Genomic DNA, 26,500 nt, shown 5'->3' with positions numbered 1-26,500 from the left:
CGCGAGGGCCACCAAATGTAAACTACACAGCGATACAGGTGCAGTGAAATTGGCGGCGCACTTAGGATGCAGAAGTCACCTGTGGAAGATGCAAACTTCCTCTCCAAGTTTTTCTTCTGGTAAGAAAAACGTACTTAATCTTTGAATTATGACGTCTTTCAACTGTACCAGAGAAGTTTAGAGCAGGGCATTTGACAGATAATTTCCGACGATGGACATATCAGTTTCAAAATATTCTATCGTAGTTTGAATTGAAAAGGAAAGCTTTAAATACCGTTTATGTGCCCTTATGGCTCTCAAAGAAAATTACGCCATCCATTTTTTATTCCAATAGGTCAAATTACGATTGTTTAGCCACCGTAATATCGTATGAAATGCCATTGAGAATTAATCATCTCGTCCAATCTACATACAATACCAAACAGCAGGCGTAGCCTATTATTGATATTATTCACAGCAATACCGATTACAGCATCCACCAAATTATTCAGTGAAAGCAAAATTCTCAAGCATCCTCTTCCAAATTGTAGTGATCTAGTAATAGAATGCCAATAAAAGCGTCAAACTTTGCACAATTTTGATGTCTTATCAAAGTCAAAATTGTCAAAAGTGCCAAATGACGTTGGGTCCTTGGGCAAGGCACTTCACCATATTTGCCTCGGGGGTAATTTCCCTGTACTTACTGTAAGTCGCTCTGGATAAGAGTGTCTGCTAAATGACTAAATGTAAATGTCTTATAATTCAGCATTCAGCTCTCATGGATTAATTTACGAGCACAGATTACAGTACATCACACAGGGAACCAACCAAACTACTCTCTCTGTTTGCAGTTGGACATCCCCATTGTTAAGGAAGGGCTTCAAAAAGAAGTTGGAGTTGACAGACGTTTACAAGGCACCTTCGTATGACCTCGCAGATAACCTCTCCGAAAGACTAGAAAGGTGTGTCTGTCGTCATAACTGTAACTATTGAACCAAATCAAACAATTCCAATCGTCAACTTGTTCTGAAAAATTAAATGTATTTGAGTTTGAAATCATTTGCAGGAATATTTTTTCAAGTTTTTAGTTAGTTAAAAAAAAAGTTTTATTCCTCCTTTGTAGTTGTCCTCCTGAGTTCGGTGGTATTGTCTTTGCCCTTTCAATATATTCTACCGTTGGCCCTTGCTCACTGCATCTTTTCTCTGTCTCATGTTACATCTTTCTTTTATATATTTATTTCCCTCTGTCTGCGTATCTACCAATGTTTGACTGATTCCAGAAAATGCTATTTATCATCTGAACTCATCCATCCATCCATAATTCTCTAAATTCTTCTCACTCTTTCCCATTTTGTCTCCCTTCTTCAACCTTTCACCCTGATTCTCTTTTTTTGGCGTTACAGTCCTTTTTTCTCTGTCCCCCTTATTAAGAGGGAGTAAATGTCACACCTTTGAGGGATTTTGGACGGAAAAAAGAGAAAAGGATTTTAGTCACCCGTTAAATGCCACCTGTGTTTTTGCCTCAGAGACAACAGGAACACAGTGTCCCACATGCAGGTCTTGTCACGGGGGGCCCCTATTGGGTCAGTGGGTGAGGCCATGTCACGGTAAAGCATGCCAACAGACATCTAAACGGGATGTAAATGTTGACCTTTGAAACTTCCAAATACCCAGAGAGTGATGAATACTGGTGGGCATTTTATTTTTTCTAATCAACACTGCAGTCTGCTGGGAATTTGAACTTTACCTTTGATTTACAAGTTAGGTATGGTCACTCACTCGTCACTCGGTCTCTCTGTCTTCACCCCTCTCTCTTTCACACACACATTAATTCTCCCTCATTCGTTCATCAAGGCTCCGGCTGAGCCAAATCACCCAGGTTATAAATGAGCCCAGCAGAACAATGTGCCAATCTGCTTTACTGTACAGTAACTGCTAGCCAGTCTTTCAGTCATTTCCTGTAACTTTTCTCCATTTGTGTTTACTCTTCTTCAGTAGTAAGTGTTCCTGGTGACTCCATACCCCCCCCCCCCCTCCGTCCCCCATATGTAACTCTTCTTCGTTGGTTCCCGATGTAGAGAATGGGACCGAGAAGTAGCTTCGTCCAAGCAGAAGCCTCGTCTCATGCGAGCTATCTCCCGCTGTTTCCTGTGGCCGTTTCTTTTTTATGGAGTTCTGTTGTACTTTGGGGTAAGTGTATTTTTTCTGAGTTTATGTTTGTGTGTGTGGGGGGGGGTCCCTTAAACTGACAAGGACCTATCATGAATAATTAAAATGCCAAGCCATAATTGTCCATGGGTTAGGGTTAGGGTGCCATATAAGCACGTGCCATATAAGCACCTGCCATGTTCTGTGCACAGTTGTACCACTCATTGAGAAAACAGCACTTTGCTGCTACCTTATGCCTAATGTGGTACATACTAATAAATTAGTCGAAACTATAGTATGGCAGTATACTGGTGCCATGGCCTTAATCCATGGAGCCTTGGACAAGCATGTGGCACTAAGGTGTCACTATCCCAGTGCTCTCAGCCACAGGAGGAAGCTGACAGGTTAGTACTTAACCTTGTGTGATGGCATTGGGAATGCCTAGTGACTCCCACGGGGTACAGAGTGAGTTTTTTTGAGTTGGGGTTCATGTCATTGTCATTTGATCAGTCACTTTTCTGTTTTTTGTCCTTAGTTTATTATTGGCAACATGAAGTCTCTGATGGTATTATGCTATCAACGTGTTGAGTCAACTTGTTATTGCAGGGTCGCTGACGTGGCCATCATGTATACAGGTGTCAGGGGCATATTTGACCAGTGTTGAAGCATTTTTGTTGCACTCAATTGATTCTCAGTCTGATGCTTCCAGCATCACAGACTTCTGTTGTTCAAGATGTTAGAAAAAAGACTCATTACCTGAACGGAGGTTGATATGGCACTGTGTGACATACTTATGAATGCCCAATGAAGGTAAATGTTCAACCAGTTTCCAGTCGTCCAATCGAGACATTTTTCGTTATTTGTTGTTTTTTTTTCCAATTCAGCAGTGGATGGTGACCTTTTCAGTTCTCATGAACTGTCTCTGTCTTCATTTTTCTCTCACCCTCTCTCAGCCCTTTAGTTTTATTTGATTTGATTTGAAAGTAAAATGTATTACATTTTTAAGTGAAATGGGTTTGGTTGGAATATGAAATGGCTGGTGTGGTGAAACTGCTTGCTTAGCTGGCAGTTCTAGCTGCCCAATAAAGGTATCTTTAAAAGTCCAAAAAGTCTCTCAGCCATTTGTCTCACAACCTGTCCATCTCTCTGTCTTTCCACAGGAGGCCTCCAAGACAGTGCAGCCCCAGCTTCTGGGGCGAATCATTGCTTCTTTCGACCCTTTCCATGCCCCAGAGAGGGAGCAGGGCTACTACCTGGCTCTGGGCCTCTGCCTGCTTTTCACTGTGCGTTTCCTCCTCCTCCAGCCCGCCATCTTTGGCTTGCACCACCTGGGCATGCAGATCCGCATTGCCCTATTCAGTCTAATCTATAAAAAGGTGTGTGTGTGTGGGTGCGCATTCTCATGAATGATGACACTACACTTGTCCTAATAAATAATGACAGATTTAATGTTGTCTCACGTTAGAGTTGAGGTAAATAGAATTCCTGAAACGCCAAAAGCTGTCTTGCCACACAGGGGTGTGATGGAGATTGGACTAGCACCACATCCCGTTTCTACTTATGAAGACCAAAGCCATTGTGACATCCCTGTCACCTCACATTCTAAACCATGTGTCTTTCATGACCTTTGACCCTCTAGACTCTGAAGCTGTCGAGCCGTGTCCTGGATAAGATCAGCACAGGTCAGCTGGTTAGCCTAATGTCTGCCCACCTTAACAAGCTGGACGAGGTAAGCAAACACACCAAAGAGGGTATACTGTAAAACAAACAGTTCTTCCAAAAATATGTGAAGAGACTGTTTTATCTTCTAAAATAACTAAATAAGCTTGCTTTAGAAAGTTTGGGACTGGAGGTTTATGAATGAATGATGGTTACTTAGCACTGAACCCAATGAGGCGGCTACAGTTTGCTGGAAAACCACTTGCGTCAGTCAACTACAACATTAGTTTTGCTAAATGTTTTTCAAGCCAACTTTGGATGAGTAGGAACAAACTCAGCAATAAGGGGCGGACGTGGATGGGAGGGGTCTAAAGTCTGTGAAGGGAGGGTGTGGGGGGAGTGTTGAATGTTGATACACTCTGCTACCTGCTTTGAGGCAATTATCACTGGCTGAATGCGACCTGGGCCCAACTCTTTTGATTCTCTTCTCAGAACTACTGTATTCTTCTGTGTCCTGGTTATGTCCTCTGTTTCAAGTAGTCTTCCAATGTGAATCTCCTCTTAGAAACTATGTGTCAAACTAATGTGAAACTAATATTTTACTTGTCCCCCACAGAAAGTGTGTGTGTGTGTGTGTGTGGGGGGGGGGGGGGTAATGCCAGTAAAATATTAGTTCCACCTGTCTGTAGTAGGCATACCTTAAAAGTGAATGTGTATAGCAAGAAGAGTCAAAGGACAACAGCAAGCAAATTGCACAAATCTGGGTTAATAACTAAATAACTGAATAACACGTTCTTGGAAATGTTGCCAGCTTTCAAAGTGTTTTAGGATTTCGTTGTTTGTTTTATTGGTATAATGATACAATTTGTGACAACCAGTATTTTTTGTTTTGGAGTTTGTTAGCCTTTTTTTTTTTTCATTTTTTTTTTTTACAAATGGATTGCTCTTTCATTCATTCAATCATTTATTCATTCATTCACAGTCTTTGAGGATATAAAAACATGCCTCTCAGAGTTTTAGTAATGAGATGCACATCGAGAACTAGCCTGAGCTGCTAAGTGCTCTGCCAGATACTCAGTGAAGTAGCATCAGGATCACTTTTCCATATAGTGGAGCTAGTCTTCATGTGGGGATGTGGGGGTTTTCATGTGTCTCCCTATAGTTATGAATATGAATTGTAATAATATGTTTGTATGTGTTCCAGAGTCTGGGCCTGGCACACTTTGTGTGGATCACCCCTCTCCAGTGTATCCTCTGTGTGGGGCTGATTTGGGAGTTGATCGAGGTCAACGGCTTCTGTGCCCTGGCTGCCCTAACCCTGCTGGGCATCGTCCAGGCATGCCTCTCCCAGAAGATGGGCCCGCACAGGTAGGCCTCAAGCATGCACACATACTCGATTGGAGACACACACTAACATGCACCTCATCCCACCAATCCCCACCACCCTCCGTGTGTCATCGCTGAGCATGAGTTTTCAGTGACCTTGATTTCCCTCAGTGATCTCTGAGAACAGCATGCCCCGTGCCCCTGAGAAATGTCAACAATGCATGGAAGACCCCACAAGCCAATCACTGCCAGGCAATTTCAGGCCACTCTTGGAGGGGGAGAGACTAAGCCTGCAATGTAATCACTGTCTTTTGGTTATGCTAACAAGCTCAAAGATATATAGCGCAAACGGTAAAAGGATATTTGGTGTTTCATAGAATTTTTAGTACAGACTGATTGTGTGGTGTGCGCACGCTCTGTGTGGATTGTGCGAATACAAAGTGTTTCCGGTGGGCATATGTCGGTGTGTGGGAGTGTGTGTGTCTCCGTTTTGTAAACTGTGTGTTTTCCCTAAGGGTGAAGAGGGCCGGGATGATTAGCCGCCGTCTGGCACTCACCTCGGAGATCGTGGAGAACATTCATTCAGTCAAAGCTTACGGCTGGGAAGAAGTCATGGAAACCATCATCAAGAATATCAGACAGTAAGACATTTACTCAGCTTACAGACGACATCTGCAACTAACCCCATTGAAAGACACACGGAAGTCCACAATGTAGAAGAGTGTTTTTTGGCGTTAAGGGACAGAAGTTTAGAGGATGTTGTCAAATGTTGTCATCTCTTTGTCTTGTCTGAATGACAAAGATTTTCTAAAGAACTTAACAGAGCCGATTGTCCCTGCCACATCAGCCTTGATAAGCTAATGGTAGTCTATAAAGCATCCTAGTTTGAAGGAACTCTCGATTCTTACATTCCTAGATTTGAAAAACAAAAGATCGGATCACAGGCCCTCGCAATGTCCTCATCATGTGATTCCTTCTTTTTTTTGTTCTTATGCGTTGATGTATTCATGAAATATACTTGATCAACAGGACACATGTTCAGTTTACGTGGTTTCTTCAAACAAAGTGAATTAAATAAACGCATGATTCGATTTCCTCCGTCCACAAAGGACAAAGAAAATGTTACAGACATAGGGCCTTGTGACTCTGGATCACTGTTCCTGTTGGTTTGGTTGAGAACTGTTCCATCTATTCCTAGCATTTAAATGAGAGATCCAGTGTACCCTTGTTGGTAAAAAACAAGGTAGAGAAAACCCCCCCAGCAAAACAAACTTCAGATCTCCCCTTCCTTCTTGTCCAGGGGCGAGATGACGCTGACACGCAAGATTGGTTCCCTGCGCTACTTCTATAGCGCCTCTTACTTCTTTTCGGCCATCCTGGTCATCGTGTCCGCCATCGTTCCGCACGCACTCAGCAAGGGCATTATCCTGCGCCGCATCTTCACCACGGCGTCCTACTGCATGGTGCTGCGCATGACCCTCACTCGCCAGCTGCCCGGCTCCATCCAGATGTGGTACGATACCCTGGCACTGGTCAAGAAGATAGAGGTGGGTGAAAGACTCTGTGATTTACATTTAGTCATTTAGCAGACGCTCTTATCCAGAGCAACTTACAGTAAGTACAGAGACATTCCCCCCGAGGAATGTAGGGTGAAGTGCCTTGCCCAAGGACACAACGTCATTTGGCATGGCCGGGAATCGAACTGGCAACCTTCAGATTACTAGCTCGATTCCCTAACTGATTTTGTGTGTGTGTGTGTTTGTGTGTCGATATGTGTGTGTCAGTACCCCGAGTTCCACGTCCATTGAGTCAATGAGTTCAGAACTTGTTCTCTCTTTGACCAGAATGTTCTGTATCGGGCTATAAGGAAGTGGTGCCATGGCTTGGAAGAGATCTCTAAGTGATTGTGGTAGTGGCACTTTCATGATCAATGAGTGCTAATGGAGTAGCTGAAAGAAGGTTTGGGGTTGCGTTATAGAAAGTGTGTTTCAGTTAAGCAAATCACTGTTGTTGTTGTTGTCATTAATACTGTCTTTTTGGTATGTAGATCAAGAATGAACAGTGTGCTTGAGGGGCCTGCAGTGGAAAAGAGTGCAGTATGGGGCGATGCTTTGGGTTCTGTCAGCGAGTCATGTCAGGCACGCGTAGAGTACTTCAGGTGTTTTTTTTGTCATGGTAGCATAAAGGCTTTTGGGAATAGGCAGTCACACAGAGGAAGCTCTGATTCGTGATCCCACTTAAACATCTGGAGGTTAGACAGTAAACACACACACACACACAAACTGTCCTAGACATTTCTAAGTACACACCACAGGGCACATTACTGTAGCTGCAGATGGATGAAACTGAACAAGAACACACACGCTCACCAACAAAGAGGTCACAGGAAAGTCACACCACTTTTGTACTTATATTATCACTATCTGCCAAACGTGCTGTATCTGAGATCCGACTGCGCAATAGTGTACAGTGCAGTCACAGCCCTGCTTAGGACACAATATGCGTCGAGCATTCTTTCACCAGGCAACTGTTTGTACTGTACTGTACTGTGTGTGTGTGTGTGTGTATGTTGCAGATATAATGTTCTGGCCAGTTCCCCATTGTTACTGCAATAACACTTGCTGTTTGGTTTGGCATTTGTGTCTTCTAGGAATATCTCACCAAAGAGGAATACAAAGTGTTGGAGTACAACCTCACCACAACTGAAGTGGAGCTGGTGAATGTGTCTGCTTCTTGGGACGAGGTGTGTGTATGATGCGCTAGGTCTTATCCAAGCGAGTTATTTTACTGAACCAAATAGTTGCTTTCACTTTTTGTCAATATAAGTTATTTGACTGAACTTCAAGCACATTCAATCACCAATGCCTTGACTGAAATGATCACTACGCACAATAGGATTTTAAATCAAATTGAATCCAATTATATTTTATGCAAATTAATAAATCATATGTTATACACATATGGTTATATATATTTTCAGCATTTTCATGCTTAATTTGACAGTGATAGTTAAGTGTGACAGGAAAGGGAGGTGAGAGATGGAAGGGAAGACATAAGGCAAAGGGCCAGGGTCTAATTCAAACCTAGGCTACAGCGTAGCACATGCGGTATGCTTGCTTCGTAATATACGTTTTTTGGTTTCTTAACCAACTGTCTAAACTGAGTTGTAAAGTCATTACTTGTGGTGCTCATTACTTACATCCATGATTCTATCCCTGTCACTCTTCTTACCGGAATGTTCTATGTGGTGAATAGAGGAGGGAGGTCCTCATCCCATCACTGACTGCATGTGCGTCACCTAATCTAAATAACTGCTGGTGGAAGTCAATGGTTGAACCGGGAGAAACCTCAGAAAAGTGATTTGAGGCTCTTGGGCTCTTGTTCTGTGACCGTGTTCTGTCTGTGACCAGCCAGCAAACAGTGTATGGAGAATACACACTGTCCTCAAACACACAAGGAAAACGTGAATGCCCTCTCACTGTCTCCCTCGCTCTGTTCCTTTCAGGGCATAGGGGAGCTCTTTGAAAAGATCAAGCAAGAGAACAAGGCCAACAGTCACCCAAATGATGATGCCAGCCTCTTTTTCACCAACCTGTATGTTACTCCTGTCCTAAAGAACATCAGCCTGTACCTGGAGAAGGGCAAGATGTTGGCTGTGGCTGGCTCCACCGGCTCTGGGAAGGTAGGAACTGAACTGGGGTGGCTGTGAGGTGGAGGACATGTTGTCAGCCTTGTTGGTTTCATATCCCAGTTAAAACACCCTGTCTGGATCAAGTTGTCTCTGTTGTAGTAAGATTTTGATAGTGCACCAGATTGAGGTTTGGAGATAAAGCTCCCCCTGCTTTGATATTAACCACAAGGTGAAAGGAACAGAAAAGGATTGTCCTTTGTTCTTCTTTAGTTCCTTTGTTCTTACCACATATTGTTGGGGGACGCCATGTTGTGTGTCTTCAGAGTTCCCTGCTGATGATGATCCTTGGGGAGCTGGTCCCTTCAGAAGGGAAGATTCGACACAGCGGACGGATCTCATTCTCCTCTCAGACTTCCTGGATCATGCCAGGAACCATCCGTGACAACATCCTGTTTGGGCTGGTCTACGATGAATACCGCTACAGTTCAGTCATCAAAGCCTGCCAACTAGAAGAGGTGAGGTGCTGGGAGATCTAGTCTTATTCCCAGTTGTAGTGTGTAGCTTTATGGCGTCTTCCAAGGTTCATGTATATTTTGCTTCTTTTTTTTTTCATCTCTCTGTATGCATTTTTTTCTTTGTTTTTATTTAGTACTTTCTCACTTATGTGTTCATCCCTTCTTCACATACTTTTATTCTGATACCTCTTCTCCTGTTTTACAAGTTATATCTGGGTCTATCCAGGAGTTTTGTGGCATCACTGTGTCATGTTTCCATGGTCTAGCCCCTCCCCCCCCCCCCGCTTTTTGAAACGTGTCACAGACACACACAGACACACACCTTGTCTCTGGAGCCTCTGTGGCTGAATGATGGCCTCTTCAGACTGGAGGCTCAGCGGGGGTCTCTGAATTGCTGTCTCAGACACTCCAGTTGCCATGGGGACCCCACATTGTGTCACCTGATCAGACTTGCTCAGCATGCACACAATTATTTGTGTTGACTTGAACATTTTGAGATGAATAATGTACAGCATATTCATGCGTTCAGGTAGTAGTAGTAGGTAGTAGGTAGGTAGAGGGGTTTCATATTCAGACCATCAGAATGGTGTGAACATTTGCTGAATCCACGACATCTAAGGCAGAAAGATTATTTAGAAAAATATTACTTGAAGGATCTTCCCTCACACAGCCCTCACACAACTCCTTATTGGTTAGGAGAAGTAGAAACAACAATGGCTGTTTCACCAAAACACACACTGTGTTTTCATAGCAAACAAATAGTGGCCTGCACTATTGACAGCTCCTGTTTCGGTATACTCTTGAATTTGTTCCCTAACAACATGCGTTAAACACTGGCATGAGGTGGTAGTTAGAACAACAATAGGATTGAGGAATGCCTCGACTAACACCCCCGAGGCAAGAAACCTCTTCGAAACGAAATCATCACTAATGGCTTCAGTTAAACAATGTTTAACCTCTCCTAACCGAGGCTAATGGATGTTCTGCAACTAATGTTTCTGTGCCTTACTAATTGAACCAGTGCTTCATAGTGCACTATGTTTAAGCCTGTTTGGAAACTTGCCAAGTTATCTTTCATTTCCGACATTTAATCTAACATCATAGGAGTGTAAATGTCAACGCAACATACTAACCCAGAGAGAAAGATACTAAAGCAACCATGGTTGGATGTGGTTTGACAGTGACGAGGGACACTTGTTTTAGGGCGGTTAGACACAAAGGTGGCATTTTGTAGTCTTGAGGCTGAATACTGGGCTGTTGCCAACTGAAGGGCCAGACAGACGTCATGAGTGTTTGCTTAACAGTAGGCGTTAGCTTGTAGCTTTAGCGCTAACTGGACGCTTTCACAAGTTGGCTTTTCTTTCCCTTTTTATGTTTAACAACCTTTTAAACAAACTGTTAACTTAATCCCCAATGCTCTCCTTAAAGGACAACGTAAGTTTGGAAAAGGTAGGTCTTCATTTACAGTTGTAGACATTCCTTTTCAAAGCATGCTTTTCAGATCAATCGAAAGAAGTCTAAGATGTGTATGCATTCGGACATTCAAGTTTGTGGTTTGAATGTTTGGAACGTTGGAATAAAACTTTTTGCACCCCACCAGCGCCATCATCCTCTCTGAATCGTTGTAATGATGAAAGGTTTTCATGTGCATTCAGGAGTTACAGACATAAACAAGTTTGTTGTTCTCATCCTGTTGTTGTTCCAGTATGCTGTTTTGTTTGTTTGTCTACTTTCAGTACAGACTTAAAACGATGTACTGAATATAACTACTGTTTCCAGAAGAAGTGAAACGAGGTACAACATATGACTACAATTCATGCTTGACAGGGCAATGTGAAAGACCCATGCAGGAGGCTCCATCCTCCCAGGTATATACGTGTATGACACTGTCACGCGCTCCTTTGACCTCGGCCCTTCACCAAACCACCCAAACAAAGCGCCTGTTTTGTACCTTTCTTCCCCTCCTTCTGGGTACGCAGTTATATCCATATCTTTAAATGACTATTCAGTCGGTACAGTCACTACAAAGCATGACCAAGAGACATGTCTTTGTGTTCCATGAAGCAAGAAAATTCATAAACAAACAAAAACGGTTTGGGGCAACGTGTGTGCCAAGGTCTCGACCCTAAGAACAGCACTCTGGTCTTTGGATGTAACAGAGGGCAATGCACGTTTTCTTGCCATGTGTACAAACTCACAGCGGCCCTTACTTACGGAAGAGCGTCACCCGCATTTGATTAATGACACTGCAAACTAACAAGACATGGACGTCTGAAAAAAAGGTTCGTAGATTTCGACAATAGGCCCAACATGTGAGGCTCCAGGGCAGCTATATGTTTGAGTGGTCAGCAGCACTGATGTTTCCCAAGGGACTGTCTTGGCTCACTTCCTTGTCACCTTCTATACTTTAGATGACACTTGGGTACTACATGGCAAAGTGCCTTCTGCAGAGGTGTTGCTATGAACCTGCCATTGTTTGATGACTAATGGGAGGGCAAGAGGGGAAATACAGGAGATTGTTTAGTTGTAGGTGCCTGCAACAGGGGGTTGATTAGGGAGATTGTGGACTTCAGAAGAAATAAGATCCCATGGTTTCCAACCATGGGGATAACATTGAAGTGGTTCAGTCAAGTTCCTAGGAGTGCACCTGGACAACAGGCTGGAATGACCAGGAAACCACAAAGCCTTAAACAAGGATGGCCCGTGTCAACTCTACTTCTTGAAAAGGATTATGTCCAGTGACGTATGACCAAGGCTGAACATTTTCAACCAGCCTATTGGGAGTGCTATTTCCTGGAGTCCCAGCATGAAACCAGCAGAGGCTAGCAAGCTGGACAATCTGGTCCAGAGATCAGACTACGTCCTAGGGGGTCAGTCTGGACACGAGAGGTGGCAGAGAGACAAATGCTCATCAAACTACCGGCTACATGACCAGGTTAAGGAGCACTTTAAGTAAGTGATTGTGCTGTGGTGCTCGTCTGAATGGACTTCCCAACTACTGGTAAACAACCCATCAATGCTTCCCTGACTGTGTGGGTTTGATGGACCCAAATCTGCACAAAGGGTGCTCAGACTTAAATTTACTTACCGCACTTTATGGACACCATTGGGTTGCATCCCTTTGGCAGGTTTGGTGCCTAATAGACATACCAAGGATTATTTTCATTCACTTTCTATTTGCACTGATGTATACTGCTTATCGTAAATCCTGTTTCTAAATGATGTATTGTGCCTGTAAATGAGGCTGAAGATGTGCAATTTCTCCCCTGGGATCAATAAAGCACTACCGGTACTCTCTCTATACAGTGGATCACGCCCCCTTCTGAGAATTCTCTTCGCCCGGGGCCCCCCATCCACATAGTAGCGTCGCATCTCTCACTGACATGATTGAGAGAACCTGTTGAGGAGAGTGTGATGTTCTTCCCTCAGAGTGAGAGAAGGTCCCTCTGTCACTGTTGTCGCAATGGCTCAGCCCAAACAAGGGGTGTCACGGTGGGTACGCACCCCTGTCCTGAACAAGCAGGGTGGTTCCTCCTTGATGTTTGCCGTGCCCTTGGGATCCACTGTGACAGTTACTGATAAACAGTTTTATGACACTTTTTGTTGGGCCCAAACATTCCTGAAGTGTAGGTGGAAGCACATTTTCTCCCATTGTCCACTGTGGAAAAAACGGCATCATTTGGAATACCACTAATAATAAGTCAATTTATAATAGCAAACTTGATTAAGATTAACTTTTCATACAAGAAATTCTGCTCCAAGTGCTTCACAATAAAGAAATCAAATGGGAGTGTGAGTGCTTCACAAAAAAACGAACATAAAAATTGCCATGAAATAAAATGTTGTTGAGTCAGGAAGTGACTGTTGGCGTGATTGAAATTAAAGTTGAATCATGCCAGAGTGATACTGTTTCCACTGTACTGAATTAAATTTGTGTTTGTGATTTTGGTGTTATTTACACATTCTGAAAGTGATGCAAAAGTGAGGAAGCACAACATCTGTATTAGTTTATTTCATCATTCAACTTCCTCCTATGTAATTCAGAACAGAATGTGACATTGTGCTGGTTGACATCACAATTGGTGCTGTAGATGATCAATTAGCATCATTGGAAACATTTGCATATCATCAAAAAACACAGTTTGACATTTTGTTAAAGTCTCAGTAGCCGTTTGACACCCCTCATCTTCATCCTTATGAGGTAAAGGGCCTCTGTCATCTGGCTGGTCATTGTGTGTGTGTGTGTGTGTGTGTGTGTGTGTGTGTGTGTGTGTGTGTGAGTCTGTGTGTGTGTCATACTGTGTGTAACCTTCCTTGTTTTCCCTTAGGACCTGGCCCTGCTACCAGAGAAAGACAAGACTTCCCTTGTAGAGGGTGGGGTGACTCTCAGTGGGGGTCAAAGGGCACGTATCAGTCTTGCCAGGTATGTTGCATCACACACCTGAGTGTCACTCAACAGTCCTCACTCACCATGGCACCTGTCATCTAAGGAATATTTCCTTTTTAATCAACTGGAACAAGTTCATGTTGAGTAACTGAACTCTGTCCTGTTGTTTAAAGTAATACTCAAATTACAACATTTCAGTCTATAATGTGGCTTAATCAAATGTACCATTATGAGCCATACGTGAAACCCTTTTTGTGATTTACATCAACTCAAAATATGTACATCTGATCTTGATTAGTTAAAAAGTTGTTGTAAAATCCTCATCCAGCAAGGATTATTGTATTGGAGATATGATTATACACACAATCATATCTCCACACATTATTTATTGGTGTTGTGTAGTATATTTTGCTGGCTTTACAGAGAGAGGCATTTTAGCCGGCAATCATTATGGGGAATGAATTGTCAAGATTGATTGCTACAATGACTTCCTCTTTTAAACTCTGTTTGATGGATTGTTTTACATGCACGTCTTTTTGTGCATGTGCAGGGCTGTGTACAAAGATGCCGACCTCTACCTATTGGATTCGCCTTTCACACACCTGGATATAGTGACAGAGAAGGAGATCTTTGAGAGGTCGGTACAATAATAAAGAATCTTTTGAAGGTGGGGAAGGGGCTGGTTTGGAGACGTACAGGGAATTTTCAAGGTCAAAGCTATCCTTTAAAATTTTAGTTATGTGGTAGGTCAAAGGGGTATTTCACGAAAATACCTTTTTTCATGGGGACTGTTCTTTCTTCATATGTTGAAGGGAATTGGCCAATAATAAATAACAATGTCTTACAGTTTCATGACTTTACCTTTTAATGGCAGGTGCTTTTGTAAACTGATGGCCTCTAAAACACGCATAGTGGTCACCAGCAAACTGGACCACCTCAAGCGGGCAGACAAGATTCTGCTTCTCCACAATGGCATCTGCTACTTCTATGGCTCCTTCTCTGAGCTTCAGGCACAGCGACCAGACTTCAGCTCACTACTCCTCGGTCTCGAGGCCTACGACAATATAAATGCTGAGAGGCGAAGTTCCATCCTGACAGAAACCCTCCGCCGGGTGTCTGTCGACGAATCGGCTGGTCTACGAGGTTCCGAGCCCTTTCGCCAATCCTTCCGCCAGCACCCACCGCCTATCATTATCACTGGATCCCAAGGCACGCCCGGAGTTGACGGTCACACGGAGAAACGTAAACAGTCCCTCATCCTCAACCCACTAGCAGCCGCCCGCAAGTTCTCCTTCATTGGTAACTCCCAGCAAAACGGTAATGGCCCTTCGAACACCATTGAAGATGGAGTACGGGAACTCTCCGAGCGCAGGTTTTCAGTGGTTCCTGAAGATGACCAAGTGGAAGAAGTTCTGCCCAGGAGCAACCTGTACCACAACGGGCTGCAGCAGCTCAGCGGGCAGCGGCGCCAGTCTATGTTGTCATTTATCACCAATGCTCAGGGGCAGGGAAGGAGAGAGCACCTGCAGTCCTCCTTCAGGAAGAAACTGTCCATCACGCCTCAGTGCGAGCTGGCCTCAGAGTTAGACATCTACGCTCGGCGCCTCTCTAAGGACTGTTCGTACGACGGCAGTGAGGATGTCAACGAGGAGGACATGAAGGTAAGGTTTACAACGACATGGCTCGCTATCAGTTGTGTTGAATCTTGAAATGTGGGTGTTGAAAATTATATTTGAACATCTTGTCAGTATTTCGTTAAATATGCATATGTACTGCATCTGAATCTCAATTGTACCACTCATGTCCCTTAGTTTGAGGTTTTTACAGAGATACATACTGTATTTATCATTTGATCAAAGAAGCTAGATTCCATACAAATATCAAAATGTACTGTGTGCAGGAATGCTTTGCCGACGAGAAGGAGAACGTCTTTGAGACAACCTCGTGGAACACCTACCTGCGATACATCACCACCAACAGGAACCTGGTCTATGTCCTTATCTTCATCTTTCTGGTGTTTGTGATAGAGGTACACTTACAAGATTAGTGTCAGGATCACATTCGGTATTCTCATAACTAATGGCAATCTACAGCATCGTCCTAAATGTGTTTCCTTGATGCAGGTTACTGGCTCCGTCCTCGGCATATTTCTCATTACAGAGTACGTTCTTGTTTGTTTTACTTGAAAAATGTTCCACAATACGGGTTTATAAACAAACAAACAAACAAAACAGTCCTTTTGGCCCAGTGTTGTATGGTCATCTTAATTCTGCAGCTATTCTCTAAATCCTTTCTTCACCTCTCGCCTTCCAGTAAGATCTGGAGTGAAGAGGCCAACCCTTTGGCCTCAGACTTTGTCGACACACAACACCCCAACAGCTCAGAGGCTAATTCCCAGCAGGGAGTCATCGTCACGCCCACCAGTGCTTATTACATCATCTACATTTACGTGGCGACTTCTGAGAGCGTGCTGGCGTTGGGCTTCTTCCGAGGCCTCCCATTGGTCCACACGCTGCTTACTGTATCCAAGAGGCTCCACGAACAAATGCTGAGCGCCGTGCTCAGGGCACCGATGGCCATCCTTAACACCATGAAAACTGGTGAGACGCTCGCTGGATACTGAAGACTTACACACTTGAATGGTGTATCACTGAAAGGAATGCTTTGTTACTGCAAGCGTGGAACTGCCTTCAGCAGGTCCATACTATACACGTTGTTCTGGTGTTTTGCCCTACCAGGTCGGATCATGAACAGGTTTACCAAAGACATGGCCACCATTGATGACATGCTGCCTCTAGTGCTGTTTGACCTCATTCAGGTGAGTAGCTAGCAGCTCCCAAGTTTCCCCTTGTGAGGATCAATAAAGTCTGTCAGACTCTTATTCTGTTGATGGATGGGTGGAGTTTCTACTGAAAGACTAGAAACGCTATGAATATGACTTATTGATGAATTTGAAGTCAACCAGCAATATGAGTTGTAAAGGTATGAATGATCAATAGCACACAGTATACCAGCCGAAATTCTCATTGCCCTTTCGACATTTCCTCTGCATCGTCACCTTACTCGTTCATCCATCCTACCTTTCTCCTTCCATGCGTTCGTCCGTCGCTCCCCCCCAGTTGACGCTGATAGTCCTGGGGGCCATCTTCACCGTGTCCATAATGCGGCCGTACATCTTCATCGCTGCCATCCCCCTGGCGTGCATCTTCCTGACCCTCAGGAAGTACTTCCTGCGCACGGGACAGCAGCTCAGACAGCTGGAGGCGGAAGGTGAGTCTGGGCGAGGCACGGCCGTCGTCGCAGCACAGCGGCAAGTGCGAGCAGGGGTGTAGGCAGAGTGCATGGGGGTGTGAGTTACTGGAAGTCTGCCTTGACTCTTGCCGTGGGATGAGAGAAGCATGTTGACGTTAGGACATTAATCAATAGCCTCCAAAGTAGTTGCGCAAGTAGTTTGGGATAGTTTCAAATTGTGTTTAAATGGGCTGAGTGACTCTGACTCTTTGTTTAGATATACGCGGTTCAGTTACAAGCTACGGTTGCCATAAGTGCTTCGAAGCCTTAATAGAAAGCATGGAGACAACCAGCAATGAGAAAACAGGGAGAGGAAAGACAGAGGAGGGCGGCACAGCGACCGCACTCATCTTGTCCGTTAGCGGGCACAGATACCAGGGCTGGCATGCTGCCAGAGTTCAAAGGTCATACTGACAGGCGAAAACAGGGTGGACACCAGAGGATGGATGAGTCAGCCTAAGGGGTATTTACCACTATGAACAGGACGTGGCTGCGGACTGGCATGAGGTCAGCTCTCTTCCAATCAGAATTAAGATTCCATAACATGTGTTGCCATAAAAGAAATCAGGACATGTAAATCAGTCATTGGGTCCTTTTAATGGGTTGGAAAGTCCTTGTGACACTGTTTGGTTTAGGATCTTTAAAATATTGGGATCTTTGGTTTCCAGAAGTGTAAGCTCATCTGTAATTGCAAATGCTTTCATTGGCAAAAGCAATGGGATGGGGCTCTCCCATTGTCCTGTGTAGGAGAACGTTGCATCTGTGGTGAGGAAATGAGACGTTTTCAAAGTATTCCAAGTATTCCTACCATGTTTCGGGGACGCACTTCCGGTCTACGTCATGTCATTCCGTGTGTGTCGCCAGCGGGTTTTCCGGTGCCCTGGAGAGCATGGAGGGGTCAGAGAGAAAACCGTATCCGGAACATCCTCTGGCCCCATCCTGGTATCATTCTATCGCTTCCCTGCACTGACAAAACACATCCACACACACGTTTTATTGAAACATCTAGTATACCCTCAAGTCTGTTCTTGATGTGCACAGTGTAAAGTTCCAATCCACATGCATACTTACATAAGGATATACTGTAGGTATAAAGATACACGTGAAGATTGGAGGGCATGTGGGATGTAAGATAATCAATATGTCTGTGTGATTGCAATACGGTCTTTGACTATTGTAACTACTCACTATTGTGAGTTCTTATATAGAGATTGGAGGGCACACTTGTAGGCCTTCTCACCTGTGTTTTGTTTGGGATTTAAAACTTTTGAGTATTTTGGGGAGAGACCAATGTATTATTTGTTAGTAGGCCTCTGTTTTCTGTGGCAGATACTGAAAGTGTACTAAAGTCAGCCCATGCTAGCTCCCTCGAGCTACATTACAGGTGACTTTGGGTTTTGTTCAAGATTAAAGGACAGCAGGATCCAGGTTCATCTTTACAGAAGCTTTCTTCAGTTGTGTGGGAGCTTCTGTCCTCAAATATGAATCCTTAACCACTAAGCATGAGACAGCAAAATGTTTATGTGTGAGTGTCACTATATTTGCTCTAGTTAGCTTGTTAAGTTAATGGTTGATGGACAGAAAAGTTATAATGAAGTTCATTGAAGTGTTGTTTTTTCTGTTGTTTTTTTTTCTCATACATGTAGGCCCCTATTGTCTGTTAGTTTTTTTTGACAGGAAAACAATGTTAGACAATAATAGACTCTAAGACAACCGTTTGCCACATACATTGCATGGTCAACACTAAATGAAATCACTAATCAGGTTGAAGTTAAATGAAGTCCAATTATGCAAGTTAGCGTAATGGATCCATGGCAAATCAAATAGGCTACAGTTTATTCATTTGCAAATTGCTTTACCGTGCAAACAGGTTTACATTGTCAGTTTTGTTGTTCTCTGCCATGACCTCTGAGGGTCTCTCTACTGTACCATCGGCTTTATTATTTCCTTCCTCCCTTTTACATTTTCCGCCTGCCTTTCCAGTTTAACAGTACAGCATGATACGTTACTGGACATGCACAGACCAAGCGCTTTGACAGCTTGTTGAAGTCCCTGTCACTTCTGATTGTAAAGGTGAATTTAGGAGGAATGGAAATAATTTGTTGACAATTTTGTGTGTTAAAGTGGGTAAGTGATATGGATATCTTCCCATGAACATGGCAAACAGGTGCCTACGTAGTTTAAGATGAAGCCTGTCATGACATGGGAATGAGATCATTTGTGTGTTCCGTCTATCCCTCCTTCACTTAACCCCCCCACCTTCACCCCCACCTTCACCTCCACCCCCATCCTCCCTCCACCCCCATCCCCCCTCCACCCCCACCCCCACCTTCACCCCCACGTTCACCTCCACCCCTCCACCCCCATCCCCCCTCCACCCCCACCCCCACCTTCACCCCCACGTTCACTTCCACCCCTCCACCCCCATCCCCCCTCCACCCCCACCTTCACCTCCACCCCTCCACCCCTCCACCCCCCTCCACCCCCACCTTCACCTCCACCCCTCCACCCCCCTCCACCCCTCCACCCCTCCACCCCCCTCCACCCCCATCCCCCCTCCACCCCTCCACCCCCCTCCACCCCCCTCCACCCCCATCCCCCCTCCAGCCCGCAGTCCCATCTTCTCCCACCTCATCATCTCCCTGAAGGGGCTGTGGACCATCCGGGCGTTCGGCCGCCAGTCCTACTTCGAGACCTTGTTCCACAAGGCGCTGAACACGCACACCGCCGCCTGGTTCCACTACCTCTCCACGCTGCGCTGGTTCCTCTTTCGCTGTGACATCATCTTCGTCTTTTTCTTCTCCGCCGCGGCCTTCATTGCTGTAGGAACAAACCGTGAGTTAGATTGGGGGGGCTTGTTGATGAAAAGAGGGTTAGAAAAAGTGTGTTGGTGATTTATCCATACTTGAATTCAGAGCGGCTCATCTGATGAGCCAAGCTAAATAGGAATTCCATGTGGGCTAGAATAACTGGGTGATTTGGATGACGTGCTTATCATTTTTTTTCTCTTTCATCCTCTCTTTAAACAACTGAAAACTTTGTAGGTTTTGAGATCAAATCCAAAAGCAGCAAAATGTGTATACAAAAAACGGAATAACCTTTCACTTGTAATTTACTGTTAATTTGAAGTGTGTTTCTCTCATTTAATATCCTTTAATTGAGCATGTTCCCATTTCCCTCTGCCTATGAAACCAGTTAAATGAAGGGCCCTGCACTTGTGTTCACCCAAACACACGCACATTAAAAAGCCATGTCATGTGGTGTGACGCAATGGACAGTTTGTTTATGTAGGCAGTCAATTTGAGGTCAATTTCACAGCCCATTGGCTTGCAAAAGTGCCTGTGCAGGACTGCTTTGTATCACAAGAGTAGCAGAGGAGGTAGTATAACCTGCATGCTGATACATACTGTGTGTACATGTCTGTGCTCTTCAGAGGATAAGCCTGGCGAGATTGGCATCATCGTAGCCCTTGCCATGCTCATTCTGGGGACTTTCCAGTGGGCTGTTATCACCAGCATTACTGTGGATGGACTGGTATGTACAAACACACACACACACCTCCACAAATCTATACTAAATAATGGCCTTCAGATATTTCAGTTTCAATAGGCATTATTCAATATCCCTGACACTTTCACTCCCACGTTAGTGAAACCTTACTGTATGTTGAGGTGGATCCTCATGGTTTGTTGCAGGCCAGTGCCCAGTTCTCCTCAGTTAAACTCGACTGTGTTTCCAGATGCGGTCGGTGGACCGAGTCTTCAAGTTCATCGACCTGCCGTCGGAGGAGCCTCGGCCCAGCGGGGGTAAAGGCCTGGACCTGGTCATCAACAATCCCCACGCCCAGGAGAACTGGCCCAACCAGGGCCACATGGACATCCAGGGTCTGTCGGTCAAGTACACGAAGGCTGGCCGGGCCGTGCTGCAGAACCTCTCCTTCACGGTGGAGGGGGGTCAGAGTGTAAGTCTGTTGGAGTGAGAGTTGGGAAGAAGGTGTGTGTGTGTGGGGGGGGTGTGGGTGTGTTTGTGTGTGTGTGTGTGTGTGTGTGTGTGTGTGTGTGTGTGTGTGTGTGTGTGTGTGTGTGTGTGTGTGTGTGTGTGTGTGTGTGAATTTACGGAGAACAAAGTGAGATTAGTGGTGCATATGTTACTGTTTCAAGGCTGTGAGGGTGTAAGGAGTAATGGTGTAGTTGTGTTTCTCAAATGAGTTCATGTTATGTATATGGAGCTGATTCCTTGTGACAGTCTTGCTTTCACGCGAGCAGAGATGAATTTCACTCTGCCACTCTCGCCTGTGAGTCTTAAAGAGACAATTAGAGCTTTAAGGGTTCACAGTAATGTGTCCTCGGGGAGACCATCCGGGGATTAGCCTGCGCATGTTATTCCTTTAGCTTAGCTATTAGCTCCCGTATCACTTTAGCCTGAACATTACCTCACGTTAGCACTTTGGCCCAGCCATTAAATTGAGCTCTCTGCTAAAGCTCTAATTACTGTATCACTGAAACCTTTGCTTGGGGGAGTAGAAAAAGGATATTGTATAGATGACCTTGACTCCCATTGCATATGTGTACTGTACTTCTTCTTTGTACTGTAAGATTGAAAACATAGTTGTGGAGAAGTGATGTCACCATTGTGATCATCAGTTTGGCTGTGAGACAAAAAGGGACCTAATCAATAATGGGTCTGCAGAAGGCTCATTGTTGAAAATGTATAATCCTATTTTGTAGTATGAAGGAGTCAGGTCTCAACTGAAATTATGAGAGAGTCATGGTAATACAATTGCTGGAGATTGATCCATAAGTACTCAAATTACTTGTGAGCAATCGTTTTAGTAACAGGATGGAAATGTGATAATTTAGCTCAGTTCTAAGACTATAGATAATTGTTCACACCTCCCAAATCTTATCTCAGTTAGGGGAAATGCATAACCTATTATTTTCCCTATTTGGTGTTGAATGGAGGTTAGTTATCTCCAGGTTACCAACACAAGTAGCTTACTCGAATAATACGCCTTAATCAATAAAACGATCAGGACATTACCAAGCCATCTACCAACACATAGATAAGAACTGTCATACTGCCCTCTGCTGGTTGGCAGTGGCATGGCTATGGTAAGTGTGACAGCCACAGACCCTTTCTAAAATGTACAGTAGACTGCAGGTTGAAAATGTCCAGGACAAGTTTCATAAAATATACCCATTAGAGATATTTGACTGTAATTGGCAGCTAGACACAAGTGTACACACAAAGGTTGCTTTGTGAAGCTTCTGTCTTCATGAACCTCTCCTCTGGGTGGCAGGTGGGAGTGTTGGGGAGGACAGGCTCAGGGAAGAGCACCCTTCTCTCTGCTCTGCTGCGCCTGGCATCTACAGACGGAGAGATTACCATCGATGGAGTTTCCTGGAACAGCGTCTCCCTGCAGACCTGGAGGAAAGCCTTCGGAGTGGTGCCACAAGTAAAAAAAACTGTTGTGCAGCACACTGGTATCTGTGTACTAGTTAAATACTGTAGACCAGTCCAAAATCTGTACATGCAGATTTAGGTCGCAAAAGACTCAATGGGTATTGAACAATTATGAACTATTCCCCTTCACCCTTTTTTACATGATGTGATGAAATAAGCAAAGAACGTTTCTGAGAAGTCTTTTGTCTTCAGAAAATCTTCATCCTTACTGGAACGTTCCGTATGAATCTGGACCCGCACACTCAATACAGTGACGAGGACCTCTGGAGGGTGGCTGAGGAGGTGAGCCGTGTTGTTCCAGATCTCTCTGTCACGCTTGCACTGCTCTTACTTCCACATGTATCCGTCTCCCTTTGACCCTTGTATCTTGTCCTGTCGCACTCTCTCTTCATTTTCTCTCTACAACAAATCCTTGCATGGGTCTTTTCCATGACTCATGCCCTTGTGTGGGCTGTTCGTACACTCCACAATAGCACCAACAAGTTATTTACAAAATATTCGACTACTAAGTCATTTTATCTTGTGCGATGTCTCCAGGTGGGTCTGAAGTCTGTGATTGAGCAGTTCCCTGACAAGTTGGACTTCCAGTTAGAGGACGGGGGCTACGTCCTCAGTAACGGCCACAAGCAGCTCATGTGTCTGGCCCGCTCTATTCTCAGCAAGGCCCGCATTCTCCTGCTGGACGAGCCCAGTGCCTACCTGGACCCTATGTAAGGAGGAACACAAGCAAGGAACTCCATCTTACAAAAAAACAAGCATAGTGCTTTTCGATTCAGCTTGGCGATGTTCTGATGACCTGTGTTGTCAGAAAGGGTTAGAGGTGATAGATGTGTGTGTTTGTGTGTGTGTGTGTGTGTGTGTGTGAAAGGTATGGAAGGTTATAGCTGAACCCAAACCGGTTTGGGTATTTGATGACATATGGTGACAATCCTAGGACTTACCGTAATGTCCAGTTCCTGTGTGTGTGTATGTGTGTGTAAGGTCTTTATGGTAAATGATGCTTGTAATTAGCAGCTCCTTATGACGCTGGTTCTGAAACAGCTCTGTTGCTTTCATCTGAACCACAAATGGGAAGAAACTATTTGTGTGTAGGAGTAAAAGAAGAAGGAAATAGAGTGTGACAGAGATAGTGGAACGTATTATGTGGCATTGTGTGATAATGGCATGTTTGTCATTAGAAATATAAATAACAATATAAATTATAAATACTGGCCAAATATAAAGAGAACTAATTGTGCTGAAAAAGGAAACCAACTGGCACATGGCAAGTCAAACTGGAGTTAACGTTTGTCTGTGTGTGCGCACTTGTTTCTGGGTGTGTGTGTTGCAGAACGTTGCAGGTTCTGCGGAAGACACTGAAGCAGTCGTTCTCCAACTGCACTGTCATTCTGTCAGAACACAGAGTGGAACCACTTTTGGAGTGCCAGTCTTTCTTGGTCGGTATACACACACACACACACACACACTCACACACACACACACACACACACACACACACACACTCACACCACTCAGCTTCCGACACCAACTCCACAAACACTATTCACATTCCATCTCCCATGAAGCATTATAATCTCCCCTTCCTTTGTCTACGTCCATTATAATGGTGCTACCCTGCCACCACTGAATTAGATACACCACTTAGATAGTGTAACTTCTGTAAATTCCATTATTAATCCCATGAATGATAGGCATGTACATTATCATGTGTGAAGTGTAGTTGTGTGGGTGTGTGTTTTATTTTTTATTTTATTCAGTTCTCATCGTATGTACTGTATGGGATTGTTTGTGTTGAACCTATGAAACAGATATTGTATTCTAATGATGGTCAGGTATTTTTCCCACGTCGACATTGCTTTGACACTGTTAAACAAAACGATTCTCCCGACTCCGCCCCCCACAGATGATTGAGGGCAGCTCCATAAAGAGGTACGACTCCATCCAGAAGTTAATGAACGAGACCAGCCACCTGAAGCAGGCCATCAGCCAGGCAGAGCGCCTCAAGCTCTTCCCGCTGCACCGCCTCAACTCCAGCAAGCGCGCCCCGCAGACCACCAAGATCTCCGCCCTGCAGGAGGAGGCTGAGGAGGAGGTGCAGGACACTCGCCTCTGAGGTGGGGCTGGAGTCTGTACAGAGGGAAAGGGTGGGAAGCCTTTTTAACTGTATAAGTAATTTGGGGAATTCACCTTAATGAGTCTGAGGCCCAATATAATTACCCTGTAACTAATGTTAGTGACGTTAGCTTGTGACTTTGTACCATGAGGCAGTAGTCGGCACTATCTGCTGTTTTCTACAAGACAACTGATTCGAAAATATTTTGGAAAAAACACTTTATTTCAAAGGGGTATACGTAGGCATTTATAAAGCATGTGAAAGAGAATTTGAGCATTATGCATGCCATAGATATTTCCTAATACTTTTATAAATGCTTTCAACATTCATACACTTTTTTTTTTGCATTCATGTCATATTTATGTTGTTCCTGTCATCACTTAGCAACAGAATGTGAATTTAGGCCACTTTCTGATGTCCTGCCATGTACAATGACACCTTGGTAGCCAGGTTTTCTGACTCTTCTTAGGCTACCTGAAGACAGACCTTGCTCAAATATATAGTACAGCACTTTTCAATACAGACGTTTGTCTATCTTAAAACATTATATTGTTAGACTGAGACAGACAAACTAGAGAGTACCGTGTTGTTTTCAAACACCTGCTAAAATGACATTAATCAAACTATTCAATGCCTTTATTTGACATATGTACATTGAATGCTTGAACTGGAATTCAAGATACATACACATACACTGTGGAGAGAGAGAGAGGGGGTTAAATGAGCAGGTCTATATTTTACCTACAGTCATGACAGCAAATGTTAAAATGACATTTATTTTAGAACTGGAAGCAATCAGAAAGTGGGATGAATTCATGTACTATTCCTATGGACTGTAATGAATGTTAAACAACATATGTGGAGATGTCATGAACGATCTCTTGACATGCTTATGTATACTCCTTTCAAGTGGAATCAATGTTTTTTGGGTTATTTATATATACACTCATGAGGAACACTTGTTCAGTGGTAATTACATAGGTGTCCTGTGTGTTGTAGCTTAGGTGGTAATTGACTTATAATTATGCAATGATCTGTAACAGGGCCTGAAAAACCAGAGACCCATCTTAATTCCTCCTTGTTCTCAATTCTGACCCATTGTAGACCAAACATGACTAACTGGATGCAGTTTCATGCATTCATGATCATTCCAAGTGCCTTTGCAGGATCATTTTTGAATATGGTGGAAAAATCTTTTTGTTTTAAATTACTTTTTTGTACTAGTGGCTATTCAATCAACATGTTGATTGGAACCATTTTGGAAGAAAAAAGTAGTATATACGTGATGAGTTTATACACAATACATTTGCGTGAATGAAAGCCCTAAAACCTAATTCAGAATCAGGATTTTAGATGGTCTCAAACTTGAAAGGCAACAGGCTGTAAATCAAAGTGATTTGAGATCAGATTAGCATTCTGTTGTTCTGACTAATCTAGAAACTGCAGTGAGATCATCTGGCTGTAGAGCTGCGTTTACAAGGGTCTTTGTTAAAAGTCTACCCACTGTAAATACACATAACAGTGATGCATGGGTGATGATACCATGCACAAGTGGTTAAATGCCCTTATTTTTCTATGTGTATGCACTTTAAAAACACCTGAGGTACTCATTTGCTTTTTCCCCCATGGTGGTATAATAGAGAGGAAAAGTAAATGATCGAATGCTGTATAAAAACGACACCCTTATCAAACGTGATTTGATGGAATTCAAAATATTCTCTCTTTTTTGTTCCTTAGAGATATCTAATGATTTTATAATACATTGATGCAAGATTTTTTTTTTCTTTTTCAACAATGTCAATTAAAATAAAGCATGTTCTTATTCATAGGAAATTGACACAAATGTTGAAACATGTATGAAGATTTCATGTATCAATTTCATATCTATAATCAGTTATATTTCCAGTAAAAATATGATTTTAAGAAGACTGTGTTTATTGGTGTAACAACTAAGTCAGGACGAGCGTTGTGGGGTCAACAGTGCAGTT

General features: G+C 43.8%; 1 protein-coding gene across 1 annotated transcript; it reads left to right on the top strand.

The window, feature by feature from the left end:
• On the top strand, nucleotides 1-26,412 carry cftr (CF transmembrane conductance regulator). Its single transcript, XM_084671913.1, has 27 exons — nucleotides 1-119; nucleotides 831-941; nucleotides 2,058-2,169; nucleotides 3,288-3,503; nucleotides 3,767-3,856; nucleotides 4,991-5,154; nucleotides 5,628-5,753; nucleotides 6,413-6,659; nucleotides 7,763-7,855; nucleotides 8,618-8,794; nucleotides 9,067-9,258; nucleotides 13,587-13,681; nucleotides 14,196-14,282; nucleotides 14,520-15,306; nucleotides 15,546-15,674; nucleotides 15,769-15,806; nucleotides 15,959-16,245; nucleotides 16,384-16,463; nucleotides 16,765-16,915; nucleotides 19,544-19,771; nucleotides 20,370-20,470; nucleotides 20,676-20,897; nucleotides 22,236-22,391; nucleotides 22,592-22,681; nucleotides 22,937-23,109; nucleotides 23,730-23,835; nucleotides 24,303-26,412. The coding sequence occupies exons 1-27, from the start codon at nucleotides 67-69 to the stop codon at nucleotides 24,510-24,512; spliced, it is 4,521 nt and encodes a 1,506-aa protein (XP_084528039.1). The 5' UTR covers nucleotides 1-66; the 3' UTR covers nucleotides 24,513-26,412.
• Nucleotides 26,413-26,500: the final 88 nt, after the last annotated feature.

The sequence above is a fragment of the Hypomesus nipponensis genome, chromosome 14 (assembly GCF_054491055.1).
Source record: "Hypomesus nipponensis isolate SF chromosome 14, ASM5449105v1, whole genome shotgun sequence".
NCBI lineage: Eukaryota > Metazoa > Chordata > Actinopteri > Osmeriformes > Osmeridae > Hypomesus > Hypomesus nipponensis.
The sequence above is the reverse complement of the archived record's forward strand: the minus strand, read 5'-3'. Positions and strand labels throughout refer to the sequence as shown.

What these genes read in the sequence shown, in the direction of transcription:
- cftr (XM_084671913.1), top strand. Translation starts at nt 67, where the DNA reads ATGCAGAAGTCACCTGTGGAAGATGCAAACTTCCTCTCCAAGTTTTTC. An exon ending in CAGACAGCTGGAGGCGGAAG is followed by an intron (nt 16,916 to 19,543) that starts GTGAGTCTGGGC and finishes TCCCCCCTCCAG; the next exon opens with CCCGCAGTCCCATCTTCTCC. An exon ending in TCTGGAGGGTGGCTGAGGAG is followed by an intron (nt 22,682 to 22,936) that starts GTGAGCCGTGTT and finishes CGATGTCTCCAG; the next exon opens with GTGGGTCTGAAGTCTGTGAT.